This window comes from Thermobia domestica, chromosome 11 (genome assembly GCF_964235325.1).
Source record: "Thermobia domestica chromosome 11, izTheDome1.hap1.1, whole genome shotgun sequence".
NCBI classification, from domain to species: Eukaryota; Metazoa; Arthropoda; class Insecta; order Zygentoma; family Lepismatidae; genus Thermobia; species Thermobia domestica.
The window spans coordinates 169203385-169229908 of record NC_137464.1 but is presented as its reverse complement, the minus strand read 5'-3'; the positions used below and the strand labels follow the sequence as shown (position 1 = coordinate 169229908).

The window sequence follows — 26524 nt, the reverse complement described above, 5'->3', positions numbered from 1 at the left end:
AGAGTAATAAATAATGCATTCTGATGGGAAAATGCACGTTTTATAAAAATTATGCCAAATTAAGTCAGGTTGCAGAAAGAAAAGTCATGTTAGGCACGTGGCAGACTTAAGAAAGGTGCCCAAATTAACAAGTTTCACTGCATCTATTTAAGTATACATACTATTATTTAAATCCAACTGCAACATACTAATTACCCACAAAATCCGACGGCATATTCGTTATTCTGTTCTCTCTTCCACATATGATGATAGATACACACAAGATCGTCAGTTCCAGGAAATACTCAAAATATCCATACTATCTTACCCCACTAAATAGCGAAGCAACTTTGTTGTGCATTTAGAAACACACATTCATTCTATTAGTGAGTTTTTCTGACTAGCAAGCAGAATGAAAGACTTGTTCTCTTATCTTTTTTACACTTTGCAACATGAATTCGATCGTCATTTTTTTATAATTTCCCTGCAATTTCCTTAGAAGGAGAATTCAAACACGTGACGAAAACAAGGGCAATCCTAGTTCAATAAATTCTTTTGCACTACCAATATCTCGAAATTGTGGACTATGAATAGGACGGCTTAATGGTATCAATCTGTTCATACACTCGCCGACAACAGACACAAAAGCAATAAAAACTATAACTACCTCTTGTATTGTTGGAGAAGTTACTTTCAATGAACAAATTTTCCGTTCCTATTATGAAAATTTTTGAGGAAACATGCAATGTTTTGTACATGGAACTGCCTGTAAAAGCCTGTCAGATTTTGACAGGCATTATACAGGCGCCTGTTTCGGCGAAAACACATGTAAAGAAAATATTACAGGCACATTGTCTTCAGGTGATATGCATGTCGAAAAAGTAATGAACTTCTGTTGGAAATTTTGCACGGAAATACGCGTTGTACAGAGCCTGTACATTAAAATGAGAACATGCAATGTACACGTAATCACTCACATGCAAGTAAATGGAGGGAATATGTGCATGTAAAGTACCTTGAATGGCTTGTTGATAACATTCGCAATACAGTAAGAATGAAAAGTACAAGGAAGGTGCCTGTTTATCAACACATGTAATATACATGTGTGACATTCGCATTACATGTAAATACCATGTATTAGCGTATAGCATGGAAAACGCATTATGTAGAATATGTTATTTTACATTTATCATTTTCGTGTACATGCGAAGTGTGTAACTCCCGTACGTGCAGTGTAAAGGCAATGTACAAGTGAACGGGAACATGCAATAATCATGATTGCCAATAAATGGATTAAACAGATACGTGTGGTGAACAAGGTGGATTGGAGATAAACATTCACGTTATAGGCATAGGAGACATGCAATATTCAGGCACATGTCTCCAGTTCGCCATTCGCTATGCAAGGTCCTGACATGTATAATGCATGGGATTAAAACTGAATACATTGCCTGTATTATCTCCGTGTACATGCGAAGTGTGAACCCACCTATATGCAATGTGCAGGTAAACGGAAAATGCAATGATCATGATTGTCAATAAATGGGTTAAACTGGTGCATGCCATGAATAAGGTTGATTGAAGTCAATCATTAATGTTACAGGTGTAGGAAACATGTAATATTCAGGCACCAAGTCTCCAGTTTGTCATGCACAATGCAAGGTCTTGACACATGTATAGTACTTAATGCGATGTACTTTACATGTATACTCCGCTAACATGCCCACTAATTCGTTAACACCTGTATTTCACATGTATTTAACATGTGAGTTACATTCTTATCAAATGAAAAGCAGCTGTCGTCAGATCCTCATGAGGTAACGTATATGTCAACAACATGGAATATGCCGGTTACGTACATGTCTTCCCACTCTCTACTTGTTGTTTACATGCATTTTTCACGTTGCAAGGTTGCAACCCTATTAACATGAAAACTACCTGTTTCCATGAAATGAACATGCAATGATCGTGAAAAAAATCGATACCTGTCTCATGCGTTTAAAAGTGTTCCATTTTCAGGCGCATGTACATGCGCCTGTAAAAATATGCCTGTTTATGCATGTTTCACAGGCACCTGTAAACCACCTGTATTTTCTGTCTGGGTCTCCAAGTTCATTCTTCTATCTTGTAACTTAGCCGGATTGATGCAAGGCTATTCAGAAGAGACACAATCTTTTGAATAGCCTTGCATCAATGCGGCTCAGTTACAAGACAGAAAGGTTGTTAGCTTACTGAGTAATAAGTACTGCATTCTTATCCGAAAATGCAGTTCCATAAAAAAATATGCAAAGTTAAAGAATTTTACTGTATATTTGGTTTCTGTAAAGCGAAGATTTCGATGTCGTTCTTACATTTCGATATTTCAAAAATACCGAAAGCTGTGAGATGAGCGTAAGTTTATTTGCTTTATTGTTTCAGTGGCGTATGCATCATTTGAGTTCACTGTAGCTCTGAACTATTCATACACATGCACGTGTAGAAAATAATTTCGATTTCAATAAATCACTTACATTCATGTTTCCTGGATTTGTAATATGAGAAAAGATCTAGATGGTTTTGAGATACGTGGAAACGCCACCATGAAGTTCACATGGGTTGTGCCATTTTCGTTTTTAAATTTATTTGTTTAGTTTAAACCACCTTGGCTTACAGAGTACAGTGAATCTCTTTGGTTTAAACCAGCAAACTCTATTGATATCATCACTTTATACATAAAATAGAACGATTTATTCAGTATTTCTTGATTACCAGAAGATATGGCATTGTTTCTCCAGCATATTTAAAATGGTCCACAGTATTTTACTCAAAAACTGAAGCATTTCACAGAATAATGTTGTATAGCACTTTTCAGCGAATTCGAGAAAACTGAGAAAATCTTTACGTTTCGGGACTACAGCATTGTTCTGCTTAGTGCTACACACAACGTGCTTCCAAAATGTGTCATATGGCGTTATTCGGTAGAATGCTTCAATTATTAATAATCTAAAAGTTCTCTGTTTATCAAAATTTATAAATCAGTTTATTACTGACTTTAAACATTGGCTCATCATGATTTTATCACTTTATTTTTATTTATTTATTTTGATAATGCTAAATTAAAAATCCTCCTCTCCCATTTTTACATCATTAAATGTCGTTCTTATTTTGTGAACAAGTTTCAGATTCAGCACACACATTGAAGAATAATGTCTATAAACACAAGATATATGTAAGAGTGACTTTTGTTATATGCAATAATTTCTTAGTGCACTTATTGAAGACATATTTAAATTATTGATGTTTACCTAATTGAGATAGCTGTAAACTAGAATTTCTATTTCTGCTCTAACTGATTTTAATGAAAAAAATATTATTATTGTTTATTCCAGGTGGGGACGCAGAAAAACCTTACTATGGAACAATGACACTCACGTCTACTGATTTCCAATCAAATAAGGTATGTTATAAATTATACTATTTTGACTACAATTCTTGGGGTAATCTCTCTGAGTAATTATAATTTTAACGATAGTTACTGAAGTACAAAATATGAAGAAAGAAAGAAAAAAAGCGACTGGATCACAAATCAAACTCCGTACCCGGTATACCAGGCCATTTAAGCTACTACGCTATCCAGACCTGCCCACAAATCAGCCATCAGTAGTGTATGCAGAAGTTAGTCAAGGGTTAATTTGTATTCCGAAGTTAATATATTTTTCAGCTCTTTGTACACATATCTTAATGTGGTAAATATTTATTTATACATATCTTGCTCAAAGGAAGGGAGGGAGTGGGGGGTTTGAACCTCGAATCCTTTTCTTGCGAACGCCACTGCCAGCCACACTTTCAGTGCTTGAACATTTTTTTTTCTACAAATTTCATTGAATTCACACCTGTAGAAGATTTGGGATTACCAATATCGGTCATTTCCTCTGTCTCATATATAGACACCAGGGGCCTTATGCAGAGTCATTTTGACGTATGATTAGCGTCATACTAAAGGCCTCACTACTGCGGGAAACATATTTTAGTCGAACTTTTTAGTATGGCAGCAATAATGCGTCAGAACGACTCTGCATAAGGCCCTAGGTGTTGAAGCAAAAGTTGTACGTTATGTTCTATGTCGTTTAAATGGTTTAACACCAACGTAGAGACTGAATACTAGTGATCAGCCTAGGGAAGAACTAAATAGACACAGATACGATAAGCCGGAAAGCAAGGCGGGTTCAATCTTCTAGCTAGCCACATCTTTTCTGACTTCGAATTTCATACAATTTATTTAAACCCACAGAAGATTTGATGTTAAAAATATTTTTCCTTATTTCTCATATGAATTTTAGTTCCTATTTCCCTAAACGTTAACTTAGGATGTACTGGATGCAAGAACTGAGGCTAGAATGAAGAAACTGCTTGACCTACATAAATACGATTTGTAACTCTAGTTACATTAGTCCTATATTTGATATAACTTGATGTTGACAGGCCTATCACGAATACATTTAGCGAACGTACTGAAAGATTATTTAACAAGCTTCTACACATGAGAATGACAGGACAACTGTCGTAAGGAACAGGAAACAAATCAGTATATAGTAAAACAAACGTAAGAAGAATAGAAATAATATGGAGAAAGATTCAGGATGAAGATGGTGAAGAAGAAAAAAAAAAAGTTGTTCAAGGCGCCCAGTACACAGTCAGACCTGATAAGATGCTGCATTTGGAAACTAATGATGATTAACTCAAGCTATGATTTTAAACTTTTTTCATGTTTATTGTTACGAAAACATCACAATCTGCGTAAATCCACGTTATCCTAGCTCCCTTTTTCATTTTCCTATCTTTCGACTAATAAGAGAGAAGTATTGTAATTATGAATAACCCGAATTTGAGATTTCAACAAAGTTACACGTTTCATGTCCCCTGCATGCTGCAATAATGATTTTTGAATGTCTGTTCGTTCGTCTCAATGTATGTAAACTCGCCTAGAGGTCAAGTCATTCAACTTATCCACCTCAAAATTTCAAACTTTTTGGTTTTGTTTTAAATAGGATTCTCAAGGGTGTTTTCCGAATTTTTCTACTCCCAAAAAGAACGGGTGACAATAAAATATTGTGATTTACCAAAAATGGCTCTAGCGATTTTATTCATATTTCATACCTAATATTTTATTAACAACCATATATAGTGGTATAAGTCATTTCTTTAGGAAAAATCAAAGATTGATTACCCTTGGGTTGATTACTTTTTCCTGCCCATTTTCCCCAAAACGACTCGGGCGATTTTGTTCATGTCATAACCTGACAATAAGAAAATTCATTTGTCCCGAATTCCCTTCGGACGATTTTCTCAAAAACGAGTCAGCTGATTTCGTTCATATTTCAAATAACACTACACTGCAGGATGTATGTCATGGTAGTTTACTTTTGGGAGTGAGTTTCTTTTCGGACGATTTTGTCAAAAACCACTCAGGCAATTTTGTATATATCCATAAATATTAAATTAATAACTCTACAATGTTGTGTAAATTGCTTCTCGAGACAATATACGCAAGGTTTGCAATTAGATTACTTCTACTTCATTTTGGGAAGTGATTTCTTGTAAAATTTTTAAAAATTGATTCCTTCAAATGCGACTCATGTGATCAAGTTCTCGTAAACAAATACTTAATTAATGGCCCTAACATATAACATAAATAATTCATCATTAAAAAAAAAAAAATCCACAATGGATACTCTACTTTGGGAATGAACTTCCTTCGGTCGAAGTTTCCTGGAAACTGCTTGTAATTTTGTTCGTATTTAACAAATAAATGTTTCAGTAATAACTGCAGCCTAACATGATTTAGATTAAGAAATTGGAGTGAGAAAGTTCTATACGGTGGCCCGTACTTTTTACAAATCAATTACGATTCCACATAATAATGTAAGTTTCTCTCTTTATATCTAAAGAGTACAGACAAACAAAATGAGGTCTATATAGTTTTAGTGAATTTTAGGGTATAAAGTTAGAAAGCTGGACTCAGTTACAAAGTGGACAATAGTAGACTTTTTCATTGAAATTATTACCATTGCTACTAACATACTTTCTTTGATTTTAACGGTAGGATTGCCCTAACAGATTTTTTTATATATATAATCAGATGAGTTGATTTTCAGTTTAGCGTCCCCTTCAGCAGCAAGGCTATATGAGACCTGGACCTACAGCTTAACCAGGTTAACGTGGGATCCGAACATGAGCTCCCGCCGGGAATCGAACCGGGTCTCCCACACCAAAGGTGTGTATGCCAACCGCTTATAACTACGAGGGAGCTCTTCTTTTAATATAATAATTCTGAATAGATTGCACTATTTCATGATATGTAACTTAATTTCAGATAGGAACACAGTACTCTATTGATCAGTTCCGCAAGTTATTAACAACAATTTATCATTAGAACCAAAGTTCTCTCTTTGAACCAATATACCATGATTGTAATAAAAAATTTGTAAGATTCCACGTGTCTTCACACCGTGCTGGATGGAACCATGTATTTCTACACCACATGCTTGAAGTAAACAAACAGGCGACAGCAACGAAGATGACCTCGTCCATCATCGCCAGCATTCAACAAGTGACGCAAAGGCAAGCTGTCAGCAACATTTTGGTATAAAAGAGGACAGCACACCTTAGGAAATATCAATTTTGCCCGGTTGATCAAACTATCAGCTCTGTAAGACGCCTCGTCATTGAGGTCCTTTCCCTCTCTAAGACGTCCGGTCATTGAGAGTAACCTAACCAATACACCCTAAGACGCCTGGTCATTGGGTTCCTTTCATTTAACCTACATAATTAGAGGAACTTTACTTATTGTAACATATATTGTATTCAAGAGGAGGCTTTTTGTAATTAAAGGTGATGCGAAAGTCCAAACTCCCATGTACCGTATTTTGCTCTACCCTATAGAACAGAGAGAATACAATATCATGAGGTTTTTGTATAATTACGTGCTGCAAGAGAGTCTGAAGCAGAAGATAAACTTGATGACGTTAGATGATGTTGCTCCAAGTTCCCTTTAAACGCTGTTAGCAAATGAGAGAGTTACTGTGTTACTACCTCTTTGAACACATTCACGTCAGTCTATCTGCTACCTGCTCATGCTGTATTGCGTTTGCTTAGCCACATCTTTGAACCATACGGTAACACCTTACAGCCTTCGTTTCATTCGCTTAGACCATACGCCAAGTTTTTACCACGCTTAATTCTCAAACTTTTGTAATTAATAAAAATAACTGTATAATTCAAACTTTCTCTCTCTCTCTTTCAGTAATAACAGCTGAATTTAATTCAATAGAACTTAACAGATTTATAACAACGTTTTACCGAAAAAAAAGACTTTTCTTAAGCTCAGTCATTACATGGTAACAATTAAGTTTATAAGTAAAATTTTGATAGATCATTAAACATGTCAACATGTGTAAACATTTACAGTGAACTCAAGGATTACGAACTCGATCCGTTTCGTAAAGTTATTCCACAACCGAAATTATTTTTTCAATTGAGATTAATGTTAAATACTTAAAATCAGTTCTAGGCACTATATAAATAATTTTTAAGCGTTTTTCTCTAATAAGAATATAGAATGAAGACAAAATTATCATTTTTAAAGACAAATAAAACTAAATCGAACAGTGTGAGGGGTAAAATGACATTAAAAAGCTTCCCCCCCCCCAAAAAAAAAAGCTTTGGCACAAACACTCTGACAAAGAATGTTTATGACAAACACGTGAAAGTACTCCTACGAAGAGTGTGGGTTCGAACCCCGAAATATCGTTCGTGAGCCGAATGAAAAACTGTCCGTGACCGATTTGTTCGCGAAGAAAGGGGTTCGTGAACCGGAGTTCCACCGCATACTGAAAAGCATTTGAGAAAATCCTTTCCTCCTAACAAGATGTAAGCTAGTACTTAACAATTCTTGTTGAAACAGACAGTACAATTCACATGTGATTGATTGTGAACAGAAAACTATTTTATTGGTTGCACAAAAAGGGAAGTTGTTCGCTAACTGTTGAAATAAAAAAATAAAAACAAAATTGTGCCTGCGTGGAAAGCGGTTCGAATTCTGCTCGACATTAAAACTGAATAAGAGTTTCCTTAGTAAACCTCATACACGCAAAGATTGTGCCTTGAATAAAGGTGCTATCTTATTATTCTTAAACCTCTGCCCCTAGAATTCTTGACGAGAGACGTTATCCTGAGAGTGATTTAAGGATGCTATACATACAATAAGTGTAAAGAATAAAGAAATAGAAGAAATCAATATCTGATCTAATATCATGCATTTTATCATGAATGAATGACTAAACATAATGCAAGGGCAACAAAGAGAATCAAATCTGTTTTTAATAACCCAATAACTGTTAGCGAAGTATAATATAGCAATTAATTTGTACTTAAGGATAAACTGCTTTGTACTTAATTACTTATTTTTCCATTTTATTTTGCAGCAACTTCAGTCCCAATAATTTATGGTCACAGTTTCTCAAAAGAAGTATTCTAAAAATGACTGCAACTACGTCCATTAAAGTACAAAAATCCATGGTCTGAAAAAGTTTTACGAAGATTACTACTATATGGGATATTCAAAGAAAGAAGATACTGTTACATAGGCAAGATACATAAAATAAATAAGTTCGAAAAAAGCCCGATAGATATATGACTCTTTTCCTATCACTCTTACTACTTCAAAATACAAATTATGTAGTTTAACACTTTTAAAGATTTCTTTCAAAACTTTTGAGTAGCAATATCATCAGCAAAGTCAACTGATTAATGATAGCAATAGCTCAAGTGCTTCCTTTTGGTTATATAGTTGGCGTACACGTCTCTAGCGCGGGAGAACCGGGTTCGATTCCCGGGTAAGCTCATGTAATTGGATCCAAAGTTAAGAAATGTAGGACCACGTCTCGTATAGCCTCGCTGCTGAAAGGGACGCTAAACTCAAATAAACCTACCAACCAATAGCTCAAGCAATCAAGACAAAATCTGTATTTTACTACAATTAATAGTTATAGAGATGTTATTTGTAGAATTACTCTGCTTTACAGAACAAAGAATTTTATTTACTAATCCCTGTTGCACTTTCTATGTATGTACAAGAAATGTATGTCAGTTTGTGCGTCACACTATCCTGGAATATTACTAATATACAATGTTACTTAAGACATTTTTAATGTTGATTGTAGAAAGACAAGTGATATAATAAGAATTCTTATGCTGCATGCTATTTAACAGTAATCAGTCACACTAATAGATGTTGCTACTTATAACGAAGTCCTTGAATAACTGCATAAAAAAGTGGAGTTTCGGATGGTTAGTAGATAGGAAGTTAAATGTAAATTATTAGAGCATTTAATTAAACACAAGTTTAACCCATAATGTACACCGGGCTGAGGGCTTGAGCGCAAAATTAATTATTATTTACATATGTTAAATCTTCCTAGACCTTCATTTAATACAGGGCCCAGCTGTAATGATAAAACCAGTAACCACATAACTGTTAAGTCAGTAATAACGTTTTCTCATTTATTTATTTAGAATACTGAATTAACCTGACATAGAATAGAAATAAACACCTTTAAGTATACCTATCGTTACGAAGATATGTATAGTTTTCGAAAATGCAATCTGTTTCCGCAATTCTTAAATTCTTTCACATAAAAAAGAGCTTCAAATAATGAAATATTTACGATTTTTCATGCCAACGGAGAACGTGTTCAATTACAAAGTGGCTAAGTAAGTGTGTCAAATAAAGAAAACTACGGATATGTGACAATTTTACAACTGAATGTACCTAACACTCAAAAAAGTATGCTCTACATACCACACGTCTTCATTAGTAATATGCTAGTATTTTGTAGGGCAATTGACACACACACACACACACACACAAAATTTAACAAACTTTGAAACATAATAAGTCTATTCGGATAGAGAAACTCCACGTTCCATCACAGCAGAAATTAGCAGGTGTCTTGTCATGTAATACATTTTAAAACATTAGAATTCTCAGAACAATTACGAGTGCTCTATCCCATCGCTTTACTATTCCATAAGAATAACAACTAAAAGGGTTGAGCAGCTGCTATCAAATGAAGGTATAGGGCATATATGGCTTTGTTCTTCAGTCTTTCTTTTATAACTAAATAAACGATTACATATATATATCTTTAAAAAGACTCTACGAACCCACCAACTCTTAATATTTGGATTCCTATTATAACATACTCAGTGTAACAGGTGTATCAAGCTTCAAAGCCATAAATAATTAAGAATATGCAATTTGTGATACTTTATATATATATATATATACTACTTTTGTTCTTCCCTCAATATGAATGTCTTAATTTATTAGTCAAATCAAAATGTAATGACCAATAAACAATATTTTTAATATATCTTGTTTTATTATTTATTTATTTTAACATTAAAGAAAACTGCTTTCCATATATAACGGATCAAGTAACAGAGTTATATGTTTGTACAATCTATATTAGAAATATTTTTCTGCGTTTCTGAGTATGCTAAGAAGGTAACCAGAAGAATTTTTGCAAAATATTTGTTAAATCAAATATATATATAAACATTCGAGGTTATTGTGCCCTTGATTCTAGTGCGCACTCGGATTTTCAACATCCTGAAACCAGAATAAGTTCCTCCTGTACACGTAGCATGCACATGGAAGATATATGTCATTAAAGTTTATTTGTTACAATGATAAGCAGTTACACTATGTGGCAGCCAAACTGAAGATTGGCGTGAAGCTGTGTGTGTCCGGTTTTGAGATTTGCATATCGACTTTCGATATATTTAGGATCCCGAAAACACCAATACAAAACATAGTCATAGGTAGGAAACGTAAAAAGGCAATAATCACGATAAAATAAATGTGACTGGCGAATTGCACAACAGACTTGAAATTCTAAGTATTGGATATTTTTAAATGAGAGCACAAACCTGAAAAGAAATCACAAATCTGAAGGGACAAACATGATGCCTTCAAAATATTATAGCATGTCTCGGAGATTTCGTCTATTTTTATATAGCAAATGCACACAAAAATGATTTTCTTAACATTTTGCTTAGTCTCCCAAATCTAAAACCAAATCTAACCAAACTTAAATCTTCCAGTAAAGACAAGAGTATTAGATTCTATAAGTTGACAGTTGTTGAGTGCAATGGTTTACTTTAACCCTTTGGGGATCCTATGGTACAATTTGTACCATATGCACTTTTCATGGTACATTGCGTCATTTCTCTTCTATTTGAGCTTTTTCGTCCGGTTTTTTTTTTTGTTTTCCAAGTCCAGAGGCCTTGTAGAAGACATTACGTATGGTTTCAGACCGTCCTGCGTCCAGACATAGGAGGTCATGACGTCATAAGTCAAAAATTTATTTTCTCATTTTCTAAGCCTATGTTCAATATTTTTTGGCGGGTTTATTTTTCTACGTAGAAGATTGAAATTTTGCACAAACATTCAGTCCACCGAGTAGTATTTACCAGATTTTTTGTTCCGATGTCAGTGCCAAAACAGGGGGGAACCAGAGGGGAAAAGGGGTAAAAATAGGGATTTTTTTACCCCCAAAATCCCGTCTCTCGTCATTTTACCGCCTCACATACAAGATAGAACCACGTGAGTCATACCGTCTGAAAGACCGTTCCATTCTGAAGAGAACGACGGTCGAATTATTATTCTAGGGTAATTAGGGACATCTCAGGGATTTTTTGAAAAATTTACTTCTATATAGGGAAATATGGGGCATTGTCGGTATATATATTTTTTGGCGGGCTTATTTTTGAACGTAGAAGATTGAAATTTTGCACAAACATTCAGTCCACCGAGTACTATTTACCAGATTTTTTGTTCCGATGTCAGTGCTAAAACAGGGGGGGAACCAGAGGGGAAAAGGGGTAAAAATAGGGATTTTTTTACCCCCAAAATCCCGTCTCTCGTCATTTTCCCGCCTCACATACAAGAAAGAACCACGTGAGTCATACCGTCTGAAAGGCCGTTCCATTCTGAAGAGAACGACGGTCGAATTATTATTCTAGGGTAATTAGGGCCGTCTCAGTGAATTTTTATCCAAATATACTTCTGTATAGGGTAAAAGTGGGGCAAAGTAGGGAAATTTTCTCTGGCGGGCCTATTTTTTCACGTAGAAGATTGAAATTTTGCACAAACATTCAGTCCACCGAGTAGTATTTACCAGAAGTTTTTTTCCGATTTCTGCGTAAAAACAGGGGGGTCCAGAGGGGCAAAAGTTGAAAAAAGGGAAATTTTGCCCCCAAAAATCCCTTTTGTCAGGAATTTCCCGCCTTAGATACATGATGGAGACATATGAATGGTACCGCCTGAAAGACAGTTCTATTCTGAAGAGAATGATTGGCGGATTATAGTCCTAGGGTAATTAGGGATGTCTCAGGAATTTTTTTCCCTGAGATCATAGTGTTTTATGGTACTTTGGGGCACTGTGGGAATTTTTGATAAAAATTCTCCCGCCCTTACTATTCAAGATAGAAACTTGAAATTTGGCCCACACATTCAGTATACTAAGTACTATTTCTCAGATTTTTTTCAGATGGCTACGATTACACAGGGGGGGGGGGGTCCAGGGGGGGCCAAAGTTCGAGAAAAAAATTTTTCCCTCCAAAATTTTCACTTTGACATTTTTTTCCCGCTTCTGGTATATGGTATGAGCACGCAAGTGGTATCATTTGAAAGCCAGCTCTATTCTGAAGAGAATGAGGTATGAACCATGATCCTAGGATAAATAGTGACGATACAGTAGCTGCTTGACTGAAAGTCTAAAAAATAGCCCAAAAAGCCAGGATCCCCAAAGGGTTAAATGTTATTATCTTTAGTATTTCTTAATATTTTTTAAACGAAACAAAAATAAAATGTTAAAAGAGTGAGATGGTAGTTGTACAGAGGTTGTTCAGCCTGTTAGGCAGATTTCGTTCCTTCTCCCTCCCGGGCAGAATGGACTCACCCGACCTGGCTTGTGGCGTCCTGCAGTGTTGTGCAGTGGCTTCCTGGGAACGGAGTTGTTTTTCCGCGTGGACGACAATAACGCACAAAACAGGACCATTATTTTGAGTCTTGTGTTAAATTTGTTTCCAAGTGTGTGGGTTTCCGCTCTGTGACCAAAATGCCGCCCAAACTAAGCCGGTTTTGGAAAGACTATGTTGCGGCTCTTTATGACGCCCACTTAAGTGTTTCTGTCATTAGAAAACAGTGCAAGAAGAATGATTGCAACATCAGTTTAAGTGTAATAAAAAATGTTATTAAAAAGTACAAGGGCAACGAAGCTCCACCATTTGGATCACCAACGAAGTTGCCTAGGAAGCGGGAATGCACCAAGGCCACCTCCACCATTCAGAGGAAACTTCGCAAAATGGCAATGCAAGAAAATCCGCCAACACAAAGGTGTATGGCTAATCGTCTTGACGTGTCTTTGGAGACCGTGAGCCGGACGTTACACCATCAACTCAAGCTGGAAAAAGCCATGAAAGCTCGCGGCCATCTTCTTATGGATGCCTACCAAAAGGAAAGAAAGTGTAACGCCCGTAAGCTGTACGAACGGCATCTGGCAAAACAAAGGTGGATGTACGTCGTAACGCTCGATGAAGCATGGATTTACCTTTCCGGCTGTGGCAAACCGAGAGCCATCATGTACCGTGAGAAAGGTGCCAAGAACTTCAGAAGGTGAGTCCGTGTCTGTAAGGAATCCTTCCCAAAAGGGTTCATGGTTGTTACTGGTTAGTTACCGAGGTAAACTGAAGGTTCGTAGGGTGGCGAAGAACTGCAAAATAAATTCGCAGTATTTTCAGGAGCAGATCATGCTGTCGATCTACGAGCATGAAATTCCAACAATGTACGGAAATGACGCCAATCTGGTGCGCATTCATATGGACAAGGCCTCATCACATACCTCACGATCGTCCTTCTCATTCTACAGGGAGATGGAGGAAGCAAGTGGTATACAGGTGATACCTTTCAATGAGGTTCCTGTTAAATCTCCAGATGCAAGTCCTATGGACTATTGTGGATTTGGATTGCTGAAGCGGGCTTTGGGAAAACGGCGTGTGACAACTGTGGAAAGACTTTGGAAAGGGAATGGGACAAGATTCCCCTCCCAGTTCATCAGAAAAGCCTATTACAGTGGAAATTACGCTGGCTATTGTTAGGAACCAAGGAAAACACATCGAACACTTACGGACCTGGCGCCATGGATTCTTCTAAATTTTTAGTAAGTCGAAATTGGCCAAATGTAGGCTGAACAACCTCTGCATTTCATGGGAGTTTTAAGTTTAATCCTGTTGGAAGACAAGTGAAAGAATTTTTGGCAGAGAACCAGATATATACGAACCCTCACGTTCGCTGTGGCGCGAGTTGTGAACCGTTTGGTCCCTCGCTCCCGAGTATTCCCCACTTTCAGTTTCACTATAGCTTGGTTAAGATTCCTTGATGTCTGTGATTTTCCTCATTATTCTGTTCGAGATGCTCGTTGTTGCTACTGTTCATAAAAATCAATCATCAAGTTCTTCTCTGTCAGTTTATTTTTTCATTTCCTTTTTGTTGTTACTGCTGCTCTATACTGACAAATACACAAAAGCACAAGACTTATTAACACATACGTTCTTATCCAGTTCAATCTTCTTCGAGAAGCATTCATTATATTCTAGGACTAACAGTGGTGCAGCGACTGTGGGATGACGAAACTCGGACAAACCATTGCATCATCCTTCCTTAGCATAAAAGCAAAGTAGAAGACGCCCCTGTGGACAAAGTTGCAACTACAACTTAAAGCTAAATTCCGTACTGCTGAATAGTAGCTTTGGAAACAGCGGTTCTGGCTACAAGATTATCATCGGACAATATTATGCACTTTTAATCATAGGCAGTCCACTTTGCAAGTTTTCGGCACTTTCTTTTCGCTTAAATGTGAGATTGATCAGCGGTTTGAAAACTGCAACCCAACAACCGATATTTAGGCTACGCAAATCGGGTCGCACTACGATGGTCGCAAAAGGGTCTTCCAGATGTTACTTTAGTCGCATTCACTCTACGGTCTATGGCTTCAACGTCTGGCGATCCACGTCATTGAGGCTTCTCTTCTTCAATGCTTCCAGTATTAACCTCTACCGATGTTGTTTTGCTGTTAGTTCTGGAGCCCATCACCTTGGACACTGTTTCTCGTGAAACACCTGACACATTAGCCACTTCAGATACACTTGCGCCAATTTACCGTGTACTCACAATTTAGTCTCTCTTTAATATCAACACTCACGGCCTCCGTTTTATTCCGAATCCCCTTCCCGTCCATCAAACTATTGTTTTCTCGCTTCCAGTGACAACTGAAAAATGAAGTGATTCTAGAAATTAGTACACGCGTTAAGAACCATGTTTTTCATTTCCTAATTATCTCTAATCAAGGGAAAAAACAATCATTTCCTAGTGGAGACTTTCTCAGTAAGATATAGGAGACTAACTAACGAAATTCAAACTTGATGAGATGAAAGAAATTAAGTACACCCTGTTTCAAAAAGAATATACCTATTACGAAGAATTATTTTGTCCAAACTATCGATCGCTGCGCCTCGGCTCGGCTATTGGAGAAACGAATACATAGTCTAGTTTATATTAATAGCCGCTAGATGTCAGTTGTCTTCTATTTTGCTTGGTAACCGTCATATGTTTAAAATGGCTGCTCCGCAGCAGAAATCATTTTGTGTTCTCGAGTTTGCGAAGTGCAATTCCATGTTTACAATGCAAAGACGTTTCAGGTTGAGGTACCAAATTAATCCTCCGAATGGGTGGAACATTCGCAGATGGTATCGACAGTTTGTAGATACAGGATGTGTATGTAAAGGAAAGAGTCCTGGCCGCCCTCGTGTTCCTAAAGAAAATGTTGCACGAATTCAAAAGTCCTTCAAAATCAACTCGTCGTGTCAGTCAGGAGTTTCAAGTGCCGACAACAACAATTTGGCGTGTTTTGAGACGTCGATTGGTTCGCAAACGTGTGGCATTTTGTAACGAGATTCTGGATGCTATTGACAATGATAACACTTTTGCACAACGCATTGTGTTCAGTGATGAAGCGGCTTTCCGTATTAGTGGTCAGGAGAACAAACAAAATGTTCAAATTTGGGGCCTACAGAACCCACATGCAGTCATTGAACATGTACGAAATTCGGCCAAAGTCAATGTGTTTTGTGCGATATCCCGATCATATGTTTACGACCCATTCTTCTTTAATGGAAACATGGTTAACAGTCAGCAGTATCTCGCTGTTACAAAACTGGTTGTTTCTGAGGCTGCACGAAGACAACTTCATTTTTCAACAAGAAGTCAACCCCGTCACTGGAGTCGCCAAGTGCGTGAATATCTGGATGAAACTCTACTAAACCGTTGGATTGGTCGTCAAGGAGCTGGCGACTTAGCATGTCTCAGCTGACCTCCACGGGCACCGGATTTGGCACCCTGTGACTTCTTCCTGTGGGGTTTCGTTAAAGACAACGTTTATGTACCACCACTCCCACAGAACCAGGAAAAGTTGAAGAAGGAATCCGTACTGCCATAACATCAGTGACGCAGGACGTTGCCCAAGAATAGGAGGAATTTGAGTATCGATGTGATATTGTTTGTGTCGCTGATGGAGGACATATTGAACATCTGTAATTTGAACTTGAGAGGTTCGTAAATATGTGTGTAAGATTTCATATTTGTATGTCTTAAAGTTTAATAAATATATGCATTCGAAATACGTATATTCTTTTTGAAACAGGGTGTATGTACAGTTTAAAAACACATTTGCATTAAAATATACCACAATAACGTGAAATAAAAAGCTATACTACGACACAAACTAGGAAGTACAAGCTTACTGAGAAGAACGTACAAGATATGAATTATGACAACCGATTACTTCTAAAACTGCTTCTTCTTTAACTTCTTCCTCTGTGTTTCAGCTTTCTTTTCAAACTCAATCTTCCTATTTTCGATGAACTTTGTCTGAAAAATGAGAGTAAAATGAGTATTAGACTATGATTTTTAAACGAATCATTCATATTCAAGTAAAATCCTACGATCGTATAAGCTTCGAAATCAAAACAATACTACCTTGAACACTAAAAACTACTTTAAAACTACCTTGAACACTTACCTTAAAATCCATTAAAAACAGTAACAATTTCAATACTTATATTTTTTCGGCAAAATTAATCGAAGAAAATACGTCTAGACAAATTTAAGTAAGAAAGGATAATAAAGGAAAAGAACAAGGCCCGCATGGTAGTAAAAATATTTGTAGTTCTCAGAGTAACAAGCTTTTACCCCTTCTATTTATTTAAGATTTCCTTTGCCTTGGATCTATCTGTATTTAAAAAAATCCTTCCTTTGTTACAGCTCGAAACCGATGTTAAAATAAACTGAGAACACTTTGACGGTTATAAAAAATACTGCGATTTCTGGTGTATATGAAGTAAGAATAATGCGAACTAGACATTACGATCAAGAAATACAAAATATGTATGTGACTACAAAAGGACTGGAACAACATACTCACAAATGAAAATGTCTAGAAACTAAACATTTCAAAATGTTGTACAAATTATGAGCTGAAGTCCATTATTCTAATTAATTTGCAGGAATTTTTATTTACGCCTGATATATTTCTCAAAGACTGAAACGGTTACTCTTTAACTATTACATATAATTTTAATAACGTTTGAAAACAGAGTTCATCAATGAAATCTGAAGTAGCATTATTATCACTAAGCAGATAATTTGCCTGTTAAATCCTACTGCGTATCTGCACAGAGCAAACTGATTGGTTGGAGTTTACCCTTCCTTTTTATCACCGAGGTTATATGAAACCGAACTACTACTTGGGTATGTGTCCGTGGCAAACATCTTCACCGGATACCGAATACGGGACCACACAGTCACGAAAGTACACGCGCTGGCAATTTAACCACGAAAAGGAACGTACACATCGATATGTATCATTTGTATATTTAGATGTTACTTATAACTTGATTTCAAAAACGACATCCAGATACTACCTATAACTTTTAATATAGTGTAGTGGCTTACTTGAGAATGCTACATGGACATATTCTGCGATTTCCTGAGCATTTTCGAGTGTATGCCCTGTGAGATGATTACACTGTTGCAAATTTCAAAGTTTTTTTTTTTTTTTTTTTTTTTCCTTCCTTCTTCGATGAAAGAAGGTGATCTTTATAGATTTTGGCCTCCTGATTCAGGATCTGTTCTTAGTTTTGCTCTATCACCCACAGTTTTCGAGAAACAGTAAAGGTAAGTGTATAAGCTTTCCTTTTCGGCAATTCTAAATCCCGTATAAGATCATTTAGTTTACACTGATCTTATATCACAGTGTCGTTTTATGAATCGCATTTGAATTTGGTGGAATATACTCTGTATTTCGAGGTGCAGCCTCAGAATTCATCACAGCATCTTCTGTGTCAGATTCGTCACTAATGTTCAATTCATAGTTATCTGGTTTCTCTGGTACAGGAAGGTCTACTGAATGTGGGACCGGCCTCAGGGCCGAGGGTAGATTTGGGTAAACAATTTTCTTCTTAGTTTTAGATGTATGCCCTAAAATGTTTGTTAAACAGAAATAGCAGTCTGTACATGGTCTCTTGGCTCTCTCCATATCACTGGGACAGCAAATGCCATTGAATATTTCTTCCCTTTAAGCCATGATCTAAGGTCAACAGCACAAGTTGAACAGCAAATATGGGGTGCCCAACTTTTGTCTTGATCCCCGATTGCACATCCAAAATAGAGTTTATAGCACATCTTGATGATAGGAGTAATGGTTCTCCTTTGCGATTTCAAGGTGAACTTCCCGCACACGTAACAAAATACATTATTATCATTAATACACCGGCGTGACATGATGAAACTAACGGCGTTATATGAGAAACGCACAATATCTTTGTTTTATTCCTTGTTCGTCTAATCTCTGTAATGTATATGATTTGACGTTTCGTATTATTTCAGGAAAACACAGCACTCACTGATATAAGGAACAATCAGTACAACACTTATTCCTTATTTTAAATCTCTTCTTACCGCTTTCTTATCTTTAAAGTTAAATACACAATAGCTTTGTAACAAGCAACAACGAAATGAGTTATGCCTTATCAACACATGACACTGTTGTCCCCCCCCCCCAAAAAAAAAATAAATAAATAAATAAAAAAATCGCAGTGTTGCCAAACTAAGGAAAATAAATTTCCCTTTTCGGGGAAATTTTCATCATACACAGAAAAAGAAACAACAATTTCCCGCAATCTGTGGATGATGAGTAAAAATTAAGGTCATTTCCAGAGCTTGGGGGTGGATGCCTGCCTGGTACACGACATAACTTTCAGGAAGCAAAATCACTGTATCACAGTGTTATTGACAAACACCTCCCCTCTGAAAAACTCAAAATGGAATAATTATAATGAATAAAGAAATTATAGTTGTATAGTTGTAAACTATATTACTTTCCCGTTCGTACAGCTTCGGTCAAGGAATTTTCCAACATAATTATACGAAGATCCAAATTCACTGATATTAAATGTATTTCTCAACGAAACTGACAAAATCGAAAGTGCATAATGGTGTTCGTTGTGAGTATAACAAACTGAACCAATTATTATCAAACAATACCAAACAGCTATCCAACTGTACTGTTTTGGTGTTCCATGATATCTTTCTCAGATCGGACATTTTTCTGACAATCAATGTCACTTCTCAGAATTTGCTCTTGCCCTACTTTGCTAGCATACATACACCAGAAACTAGACATGTTCACGTAAGAGAAACCATCAAAGCTCAATTCTCAACTTAGGGCACTAAGGATTTACAATTCCAAAGTTACACATTACATGAATTCACGATTATCAGGAGTAAGAGGAAGAGATTTCGATCTCTCTGATCAGATTCCAAATACACATTTGGCACCGGCTAGAAAACCACCATTTTCCGAATTGCACTCTGTAGGTTCAACGACTCTTTTAAGAGAAGTATTAGAGGTGGAAGATACAACTGATCCTATCAATGCAACAATTTCTGAGAAGTTAACAAATTCAGTCAGAATTTTCAATATAGTAAGTATAGTTTTCACATTAGAGTAAAATTAGCAAGAAACGATTTTACTCTTCAGGGTTGAAAATATGTCCTAGAAATGTATCAGAGGTCGAAAGTAATATTGGTCATAAAAATTCACAGGATGAAGAAATGTTGGGAAATCCCGATAACAATTCTATGAGCCGTACTAGGAAAGAATTACTATGTAAAGATCTCATTATGTAACTCATCAAGAGATCATTATGTAACTATCATTCCACCTTTTATAATCATGGGAATAACAGAAGAGAAAAGATTAACTCCAAACCATTCCTTCAATTGTTGCTAAAGAGATGAAAAACGTCTAGTTTTCTTTCTAGTTCTTTTTTTTTTTTTTTTTTTTTTTTTTTTTTTTTTTTAAAGCTGCAAATTAGCAAGTTTCCAAGCCCACTTGAATTCATATCCTTTATAGAAAAAGCTTCCATGTATATTACGATACTAAATCAAACGATTTTTTTTTTCAAGACTGTAGGTATGTTATAAAAACATTTTCTAACATAAAAGGACATCAAACAGCATCAGCCAAAATTAAGGAAATTAATTTCAGACAAAAGAGGTACATCCACTATTATAGATAGAAAACTTACACAGAAAACTAAATAACAAAAACCAGAATCATTATCATTCAATGAAGTTTTACGTATAGTCAATAACTTATTGAATGAATCATGGCTGTCAGATGAGAAATTAGCTAAGAATGTATCACGTTCTTTATCGAAAGTGCATAAAGGTGTTCGTCTAAGACCTACAGTATCTGGTATAAACTTTTCCACTTATAGAATAGCGAAATGATTATTCAATATTTCAAAAAACAGGGAAAAAATCCAATACGAACTACCTTAAGTGTTTTCTTGGAGAATACGTTTACGGAAAATATAGCTCCATTAGGATACACCCTTTAATCAAACTGGCATGATGAGAGATTTATGCGAATTTACTCATTAGAATGTATGAAAAGTAGGTTTTTTTTTTTAAAATCAAAAGTAGAAGTCAGATCACTGGTACATATCCTTTCTACATATAATTACATATCTGGATTTTTTAAAAATAAATGTGAGGTGATGTCGTAATTTATACAAAAATTTATTTGTTATGTTTGCCCAGGGTTTGAAAAAACCCGGTTATTTTTTAAAAACCCAACCTACCTGGGCCCATGTGGATTTTCTCGGGTATTTTCGGTTTCTTTTTTTCGAAATATTTCAATCTCTTTGGGGTAAAAATATTAAAATATGATTATATGATTTACATTTCAAGAGTGTCATTGCCACAACTTGCAACGATTTTCTATTCACTGCTGTTTTGAAAAGAATGGCCGCCATTTGGAAATGTTGTATTGGATCGCCGAAAAAATCCATACAGAAAATTTAGAATGTCTTGTGCTTCTACCCTCAAAATTTCAACTTAAAAAGCCTGAAAATTGCACCCTGTAGCATGGATACCCGCTATTTTGAAAAATGACCGCCATTTTGAAATTTTATGCCGCCAAAATATATACAGCTAATTTAGTCTCTCGTGCTTCTACTCTGAAAATTTCAACTTAAAAGACCGAAAATTGCGCTTTGTAGCGTGGATATCAGCTATTTTGAAAAAAGCGCCATTTTGTAATTTTACGTCGGTATGCCGCCAAAATATATAGAGAAAATGTAGAGTTTTCCAGCTTGTATCCTGAAATTTTAAAAGACCGAAAGTTGAACACTGTGTGGTATAGGCAGACAAACGAACAAATGTAGATCGAGTCATCCCAGGAGCCTCAGTGACGTTCGCCAAATATGAATACCAAAGAGCTATATTAATTTAAGACAGACATAATTCATCAAAATGTCTTATATAAATATTTTACAACGTAAAATAAATGGTTTTATTGTTGAAGTTCACTTTCGATGCTTTGTGCGTTCAATTACGGGAATTTCCCGAGCACTTGTTGGTTAGCGCATGACACGGTATGCCAGAGATCTCGGGTTCGAGTCCCGGTCCAGTCAAGCCACTTTTTCACTCTTTGTAAGTTGTTTAATTCGCACCTACAGAGAATTGTGGTGTGTAAAAATAAGTTTAAATCGGTTGTTTCCTCCTTTCATTAATGTAAGATATAATTCATATTTTATAAAGGAAATTTCAAAATGTCTTAAATGAAATTAAATATCTTCCGGCATAAAATAAATAGTTTTATTGTTGAAGTATTCACTTCCGATACTTTGTGGGTTCAATTGCGGGAATTCCCCGAACACTTCTTTCACGACGGGTTTTCCCTGAAAATGCAGCTTGCTGTACTGTACATCAAAACTTTTATTAATACTGAAGTTTGAATGCAGCACTTGAAATAGTAAGCGTTACGTAGTCTTCGGAGCTCCGAGCATTAAGCTTCTTAATTTTGACAAGAATTTTTACGGTATTGCTGATGTTGATTCTACAGAATGCTTATTTGAAGAGTAGCAACAAATGACTGAACTAAACTGTTGTTGTTGAAAAACCCAATTTTACTGAATACTTTTGCCACCATCAAAGCTAAGAACTAACACTAATAGTTTTACTAATGTATTTACATATTTACTTTTAGAACCGGCACTTATGACCTTAAACCCGTCAACGTACGAGGAATAACGTCCCTCAGTAGCGCCGAGTCAGGGAGCACACTATTCACGGAAAGTATTTTCTAAAATATAAAATTGCATATTTAATTAAAATAGGCTATATGCATAATCCATACATTAATTTGTTCTATAATTATCTCAAGCTAAGGTGTTTTTTTATTCATTCATTCAGCTCATTTAGAACTTTTATAAAGGTCTTATGTTGAATATTATTGTTTACCTTAATGTGAAAGCATTTAATTCGCCCAAAGAAAGTTCAAAATCTGATAAAAATATCTTTCAATGTGATCACCTTAGTTGTACAATCCGCGGCAAAAAACCTGCAATATGAGCATATAAGTTTATTGTGAAATGACGAAGTCTTTTGCTCCAAAATAAGTGTGCACGGGAGGAGGCCGAGGTTTATCCTGGCGTGATTCGTTCCACTTAGACGTTATGTTCATACCCTATGCTGTTAGGCGTAGTTTCACAATAAACTCACATCCTCATGTTGCAGGTTTTTTGCCGTGGATTGTACCAATAATACACTAACAAAAAGGTCAAAAACCCAAGTGGGTTTCTTCGGGTTGGGCCCACTTGGGCAAACCCTGTGTTTGCCCAGAGGTTATCAATTCTGATCCTCTTTCTTTCTAGAGGGACACTCTGGACTTCATGTGCTGCTTCTTTATTTTAGAATTATATATTATTCTTCGGCCCTTCCGAAAAACTAGGATTTCTTACTTTGGAGTATCTTCAACTCATCTTACTAAAGAAATTGCTGTAGGAGACAATGTTTTGGGTAAGTTTGCAATGTTCTCTCTTTTTTTATTATTTTATTTCTTTCTTTCTTTATCGAAAGGATAAGGTCCTCTATAATCTGACCCCATTAAACTTCTTTCATATAAATCTCTTTCGATAGCACACTGTAATAAAAGCTCGCATGGACGGGTTAATACCTTTGTTTGTTAAATTATTATTCATTAATATATTGAATAAGTATATTTTGGCGTTAGTTATTACAACTTTCTCAATGTCGCACGGACGTCTTAACACTAGGATCGTACCTCTCCAATTGACTTACTGGACTAACGTTTTCACGTTCAGTGTATCCAACTACAATATAATACTACCAATTCAATTACTTCTCTTTTTTCTTTTTTTATGCATACAAAAGTAATTCTACAGATCTTTACAAAATATTAAACACTAAAAGTTACAATAACTTAAACTGTTTTTCGAAACATGATCGGTAAACGATAGTCTTGAAAAGGGATATTCTATGGATTTCTTATAAAGTCTTCTGAAGAAAGTAAAGAAAACAGATTGTGTTTCAATTTTTATTTTCGAGACCTTTCCTTGTTTTTGATCCTACTTTCACTTCAGTGTTATATAACTCTTGACATAAGCAAGGAAGCCTGAATAAATTCTTCAACGGACTAAACTCTACTAAACTTACTATCGCTTACGAAGCAATGAACGATTGGACGCTTCCTGCTTTGAGATGAATTCTAGTGTATATTTGTTTTTCTTGTTTAATGATCACTGACGTAACATTAAGTGACTCATTACGCCCATTTAGAACAATGCTGAAGTATTCAGAATAAATGTTGAAGTAGCCGGTAAATTAAGAAAATAAATAAAAAAATAAAATAAAAATAAGAAACATCAATGAAGAGGAGAAAATCATAGGTATGTGTTTTAATGTGTGATTGTCTTAATTTTATCATGGTTCCCACTCTCTTTCGCAAAACAATTTCCAGGACATTTCCAGGAAGTTTCCAGGAAAAATCACCAATTTTCCAGGACTTCGACACAGGAAGGTATAACAGGATTGCAATTGTAGATTCAAAACTCACAACAATGAAATGAAAAGTACAGTAGCTTATGTAATGAATATCAATGCAAGTACAATACACCATAATTAAATACACAAAGTGGAGCGTAATGTGCTGCTTCTTAGTTGGTGGCTTTCCAACTTCCCTTATAGCCACCCGATTCACCCACATATTTTCAATCTTTCTACATGACATTTTAATTGTGCACCGAACAAATTTACAAACAAAAATCTATTCATTCTGTTCTTGTATGAATCTTCATTGCGTGACAGTGTGACAGATATAATTAGGGGAAAAAAAGGAATTATATTACAAGTTTTTCAACTGAGTATGGAGTTGTGTGATTTCCTCATCTATACACAAATAGCATACATATGAAATTTACTGAGGACTAAGTACTATTGCGAAAATAGACTGATTATGGAGGATTGATACTGGTGCAAAGCAGAGTTTCTGGAGAATAATGCTAGTGAAGACAGCATCCAAGAATGGGTCGACAAACCACCCTGTTGGGAGAAACAAAGCCCACCAACCAACCACACATGCAGGATCATGACAAATTATTATTCAGCACAAAAACGGGAATAGCAAACAAAAATAGCAATCAATTAAAATCTTCATTATAATTATGAAAAATCTGGCATTCAGTATTTCTGTAAATTTCACGGACAGAAATGCATTTTCAAGGACATTTTCAGAATGTTTCCAGGATATCCAGGATAGGTACAAAACGTTCAGGTACAAGACTATATACAAAGAAATCCCACCTGGGTATCTCGGCGATAAACAGGGTAGCCACAAAGTCCCTTTACACCTACACTTATTTCCTCCTTGTATTACTAATACTTACAGTTGTGTGTCCAAAACATCCGTACGTGTACCTCCATTATTCCTTCACAGCTTAGTACGCTTCCATGTCCCCCTGCTCAACCGCTTTAGCAGCTCCAAGGTCACAGACTGGCCGGCTTCAAGCACACTTGCCCGTAGAGCATTAGTGTTCACGTACCGCTTCTTCCTGATGTGTGATTTGATAATATGCCACACGAGTGTGTCTGGTGCATTGTGCTCCTTGCAATTTCAAGTTCTGCAAAATTTGCCCCTAAGCGCTCCTCTAAAGTAAAATCACTGGTATCTGCCATTGTTGTTTACCAAATACAGAAATGCCAGACAATGAACTGGTCAACATACGGACTTTATTCTCCTCCCTCCGTGGACAGTCACGTGGCAATCACGTGAGGAGGATTGCTGCTATATCAATGATTAGGATGGAAGGTTCAACTTACATTGTTATGCGCATTTTTCGAGTGTAAAGGGACTTTCTGGCCACCCTGTTAATAACGAATGAAAGAGAGCAATACAAAATAGGATATTAAGAAAGAGTTAGCAGCAGAGTGAGCCTCCATGTGCAAGAGCAAGGGACATCAGAGATTAAAATAAATAATAATATAAGTGCATAGTACAAAATAAATGGGCTGAGGTTCCAATGCAAGCAGAAGTTGAGTCTTAAGCGATATCTGCAATAGCGATTGAGTCATAAGTACGCATGAGTTTGTTTTGTTTTAAGTTTCATGTCCCTTTTTAATGCCGCGAGCATGTACACGACGTGGAGCTACAGTTTAATGCAGGATTCGAATCACATAAGCTCCCACGTAGAATCGAACGCTACGGCGAGCATGACGAATTTCAGCGAATGCTTTCAGCATCATTTGTTTCTGATAGGTTTCAAAAACTGTGCTAAATATGGAACGTACACTAGTGAAGTTATAATCAAGGAGTTAATTATAATTTATGCCTAAATTTCCTAAACAAGAAACTCTGAAGATCAGGAAGATCGAACGTAAGGAAGATAAAGAAACCTACTGTATGAAAATAAAAGTGAATTTAAATACCATTCAATGCTTTCTTCATTTAGCAGCCATACTGTTTAGAACCAAAATTGCAACTTTTGGAGCTTTTCTCTCTACGTTTTCACTGGAAGTGAC

General features: G+C 36.0%; 2 protein-coding genes across 3 annotated transcripts in view; one reads left to right on the top strand and one right to left on the bottom strand.

Moving 5' to 3' along the window:
- Window positions 1–8625, top strand: part of LOC145664547 (putative inorganic phosphate cotransporter) — a 64468-nt gene extending 55843 nt beyond the window's left edge. The window contains exons 10-11 of the mRNA XM_081731310.1: window positions 3348–3415; window positions 8442–8625. Coding sequence (XP_081587436.1) covers window positions 3348–3415; window positions 8442–8459 — 86 coding nt within the window. The 3' untranslated portion in view covers window positions 8460–8625. The remainder of the gene's footprint in view (window positions 1–3347; window positions 3416–8441) is intronic.
- LOC145664548 (baculoviral IAP repeat-containing protein 5-like) overlaps window positions 1–26524 on the bottom strand; it is a 66330-nt gene that overhangs the window by 7302 nt on the left and 32504 nt on the right. Inside the window, exon 5 of one of the 2 annotated variants that reach the window (XM_081731313.1) lies at window positions 16882–17008. In XM_081731313.1, the coding sequence (XP_081587439.1) occupies window positions 16925–17008 (84 nt within the window). In that variant the 3' untranslated portion in view covers window positions 16882–16924. The remainder of the gene's footprint in view (window positions 1–16881; window positions 17009–26524) is intronic. The other variant, XM_081731311.1, reaches the window with a different exon arrangement.